General features: G+C 38.6%; 1 protein-coding gene across 1 annotated transcript in view; it reads left to right on the forward strand.

The window, feature by feature from the left end:
* The window catches only part of SH3GL2 (SH3 domain containing GRB2 like 2, endophilin A1), a 151,009-nt gene extending 148,946 nt beyond the window's left edge, over positions 1–2,063 (forward strand). Inside the window, exon 10 of the mRNA XM_011365338.2 lies at positions 481–2,063. Coding sequence (XP_011363640.2) covers positions 481–680 — 200 coding nt within the window. The 3' untranslated portion in view covers positions 681–2,063. The remainder of the gene's footprint in view (positions 1–480) is intronic.
* The last annotated feature ends 2,473 nt before the right edge of the window (positions 2,064–4,536 follow it).

The following is a 4,536-nucleotide window of genomic DNA, read 5'->3' on the forward strand; positions in this document are numbered from 1 at the left end:
GAGAACTGCACTGTTATTCTCATTCTGAGGCTGCAAAGCATTTTCCATGTCATTAATGGTACTATTTCACATGTGCAGAGATTTTAAAGTGCTAACATGGAAAGAATTCTGGCCATGCTGGATTATGAACCTAAATCTCATTAAAACTCCTTAAATTGTTGGGTCTCCCATCACTGGGTACTGTTAGGAATGCAAGCCTTGATAACTTCTGTTGTACATATCACAAGAATAGATAGGGCCATTTTTCATACTGGAAATGGAAATAGGAATCCAGCAACTTCCAGAAATCTGAGAAAGCTTCTGAAGGCTAATGAGGGGAAAGACCATGTAGTAGACACTGGGGACTCGTGGCAACAGGAAGCTGCAAGACGAGATGTGAGGCAGGAACCGGGGGACAGCAAGTGGGTGCAGCAGGCAGTAGATACATAAGTTAAATTCCCCTTGTCTTTCTTTATTCTTCTCTCCTGCTCTGACTCCCAGGTGCCCCTATGGATCAGCCCTGTTGCCGAGCTCTGTACGACTTTGAACCTGAAAATGAAGGGGAGTTGGGTTTTAAAGAGGGTGATGTCATCACACTCACTAACCAGATTGATGAGAACTGGTATGAGGGGATGCTTCATGGCCAGTCAGGTTTCTTCCCCATCAATTATGTGGAAATTCTGGTCGCCCTGCCCCATTAGTATGTTATGCTGGCTGGCTCACCTCCTCTTGGCCCAGATAGTTAAGTTTAACCACTGCTTTGGTAATGCTGCTTACAATACATCCCAAGTGCAGGCTGCAGTGGTCCAAGTCATCAAGCCCCACTGAGTATCTTTGATTGACTTGTGTGATCCCACAGGAGTCATGGTGATGGGTGGTATCTTCACAGCTTGGTGGGCATGGCATGTGCTTTTTAAATAACAATATGAGACCAGCCAATAGTCAGAGAATTGCTGTTCAGACAGTTCTCAGGAGGCTGTGGCTTCTTAGAATAATGACCATGAGCCACCTCACAGAAAAACCATCCTACTGAAGATATTATCTATCACCCAGGGGCCATCTCCAGGTCTCAGGTTCTCCATTTAAATAGGAGAAAGTTTTTGCTTTCACATTGTCCCCTCCCAAATATGTGAGTCACAGAAATGTGGAAGAAAGCCTCCCTCACCAGCAAATTGTCTTCTGGTCTGAACAAGTTAGTCCCTTGATGCTATCAGTAGAAAAGTGTTGAGTATGGATTCAAAGCTTTCTCTGAAAACATTCTCCTTTGTTCCTCCCACTTACGCCTATTTCTGAGGTACAGCTAATTTTCCTCCTTCCCTATTAAAGCCAAAGGAGGACTCCTATTTTATTTCAAAATAAGACAAGTAGCAATCAACATATTATGGGAGGTGTTGAAAAGAGGAGATTCTCCATTATGAGGAATTGAAAAGAGATCCGGTTTCCAAGCTTAAATTTCTTGCTATACAGAAACAATATATGTATTTAGTCATTTCTGAAGGTACTGGGAAGGCGGAACAAATATCTTCACTTCAGTTTAATTTATAAATTAAGTTTTTCATGAATCCATTTGGCACAGAGACACAAGGAGAAAAACACTAAAAACCATCATTCCACTAGTTCATAGACCAAGAAACAGTAACTATATTTTTTTCCACTTTCACCTTTTGTGTTCTTTGAACATCATTTGTGCATATTCTGCCCTCAATGAGGACCAAATAAAGATGATTTTTGTGCTTAGCAGTTGAAGATGCGTGGCTGCATATGCAAAACTCTTTCCCAGATCAGTTGTTACTTTTATCTCTGTTCCTTCTATCTCATCTTCATTTTGTGTGGACAGTGCTGTGCATAAATTTATGAGTGGTTTTTTTTTTTTTTTTTGTATCGGTATTAAAGTCCTGTTAGGTTCTATCCAGAGTTCTATTTATCTAGCTGTACAGATTCTTTCAGAGGTTTAATGTGCTGCTTTGGACATGCCACCTGTGGTAGTATATCATGTGGAGTGAAAGACAAATCTTATTGCTTAATGTATAAACTCTTACCACGGGAAGCGTTGCTGTTTCCAATAAATATTGCTGAAGACAGAACAAAGTCTCTGGCCCTTTATTTTGTGTCACTTCTTTGAGTCCAACAGCGAGTGGACTAAGGCTCATTTCGGTCTTCATTGCTTTCGATACAACCAAACAAGACCTGGTTCCAACCCTGTGAGCAGGGAAAGTTCCATCATCAAGAAGCAAGCTAGCTTGGACACTGGTAACTTCTTGATAACCCCAGGAAGAAGGAGATTTTGGAGAGGATATGAAAGTGGGAAGAGGAGGTCTTCTAGAAGTTAAATGAGTTATCATCAGTGGCAATATCAGAAGAATATAATGTTCTGAGGGGCAAATAAAATATTTCAACCAGTCTTTGGTTTTCTTTCATGTTTAAAGAGGAAGAAATACACATGGAAACACAGATTGGTCAAAAGTGAGCATTCTTTTCTCTTGGTGTGTATATGAGGTCTGGGGGATGGGGTGGGGACAAGGAAATAGTGCACACAGAATGTGTCTTTCCCAAGCTCCTGAGAAAATAAACATGTTTTTACGTCTTGGACGCCCTTTGTATTTTCTTTCATGCTGATGCCATAGTCCAGATTCTAGTTTTAATCTAATATATCAAGTTCTATATGTAAACCACCCTGACATGAAAATAATATTTTTGCTAGCCACATGAATTAGAGTATCACAGGTCAATTTTTAAAACCAGTTTAAAAAAGATATTACCAGTGACATTATTTTGAATAGACAGAATCCAGAAGAATCACAGATAAACTATTAGAATCATTAAGCAAATTAAATAGGATTGCTGGATATCAGAGCAATATCCAAAAAATTTCTATATGCCAGTAACAATCAATTAGATGAAAGGAGTTTTTAAAATTAGCATTTGCAAAGGTATCAAAAAAATCAAACTCATAGGTATAAATCTAATAATTATATATAATTTTTACAAAGAAAATTACGAAAGATGAGAACAAATGAAGACTTTAATAAGAGTTATTCTTTGTCTATGAACTGGAAAACTCAGCATTGTAAAGATGTTATTTTTCCCCAATTGACCCATAGATTTAATGCAGTTTCAACCAAAATCTTGGGTAGTTTTTCTATGCATGCGAAAATTATAAAATGTATGTGGAAATGCAAAGGGATATTTCTTCTTGAAGAGCAACCAAGTTGGAGGAGTTACTATTTCTATATATAAAACAAAGAGTAACTACGATAGTGTGTTGATGCACTGAGTAGAAAAAAGATCTAGGAAGAGAAATATGTATGCAACCATATTTAATAAAGCATATTGTCTTTAATGTCACACATTCAAATGTGACTGTGCCTGTGTGATAATAGTTCTATAACTCCGAAGAGAAACTAGTAGCAAGAACCTACATCGAATAGAGTAATTACATTATGCATCAGCTTCAAATGAAATAGAAGTGCCATAACCACAGCTTCCAGGAAGAATTTAATATTTAAGTATTTATTTAAGGGAGTTTTGGAGACCATTCATAATATACTTACCAGATTCAAAACTGTCTGAATTCCTTATTTTTATTGAAGTATAATAAATTCCTTTTTACAAAACTTTAAAGAACAGGGAACAGTGGGCCATCACTGGGAAAGTTGAACCCACCCCAAAACACTTGTTCTTCTAAGAATGATCACAGAATGAACTGTATGAAGTGAAAACAGAAATGGTACTAAAGTGAACCAACACGGAAAACAAGTTCAGTGAAGCCATTGTCTCATTTTATTTTTTAATAGGTCTAACAGATCTTAAAGAGAAAACTTTCTTGGAAAATAATTATTTTCCCTTAGTTTCTCTTTGCTGTAAATAAGTAGACAATAAGAATGACATGACCAAGCACTGAAATTTCCCTTAGATTCTGTATAATATATAGCAAAAATCTTGGACTATGCCAAGTCCTGTTCTGCACAGACTTGGCAAGGCTCAGGAAATCAGGATTATCCCAGGCCTCTATTTTCAAGACAGCCTCTAGTGTTCTGGATCGAACCACGGGAGCACTTTTAGGACTCATATTTCAAGACCCTCATAACCAGAAAGAAGTGCCTTTCATCTCCTAGGGGTGGAGATGGTGGCATAGGAAGGACTTAAGGCTGAAGAAAGAGGAAGCCAAAGCTTCCATTTGGAACTCTGGGTGACGGTTGGTGGAGAAGATTTTCTGGGCTACATGGATGGGGGCCACACCAGCAATACCTAGGCCCAGCTATCAGGAATCTATTTTGAGCCCCCATATTAAAGGGGCTGTAGAGGAAAAGAACAAAGCTACTCTTTAAAGAGCCCAATGAATGCTAACCACTTAAAAGACCACTGAATGTCACACAGGTATCCCATGTCTAAGTGATGGCGGCCTTCACCTTGGGACAGTAAGAGCTGATTCTTGACAGGAGTGAAGCCGGTTGTCAACTTTAGAGGCAAAAGAATGGAGAGCAGCATATCAATACCATTTTCTTAAAAAGGAGCCCTGGATTTTTTGTTCCACTCTATGTGATTAAGGTGCTGATA

This window comes from Pteropus vampyrus, unplaced genomic scaffold, assembly GCF_000151845.1.
Source record: "Pteropus vampyrus isolate Shadow unplaced genomic scaffold, Pvam_2.0 Scaffold109, whole genome shotgun sequence".
In the NCBI taxonomy this organism is placed as follows: Eukaryota; Metazoa; Chordata; class Mammalia; order Chiroptera; family Pteropodidae; genus Pteropus; species Pteropus vampyrus.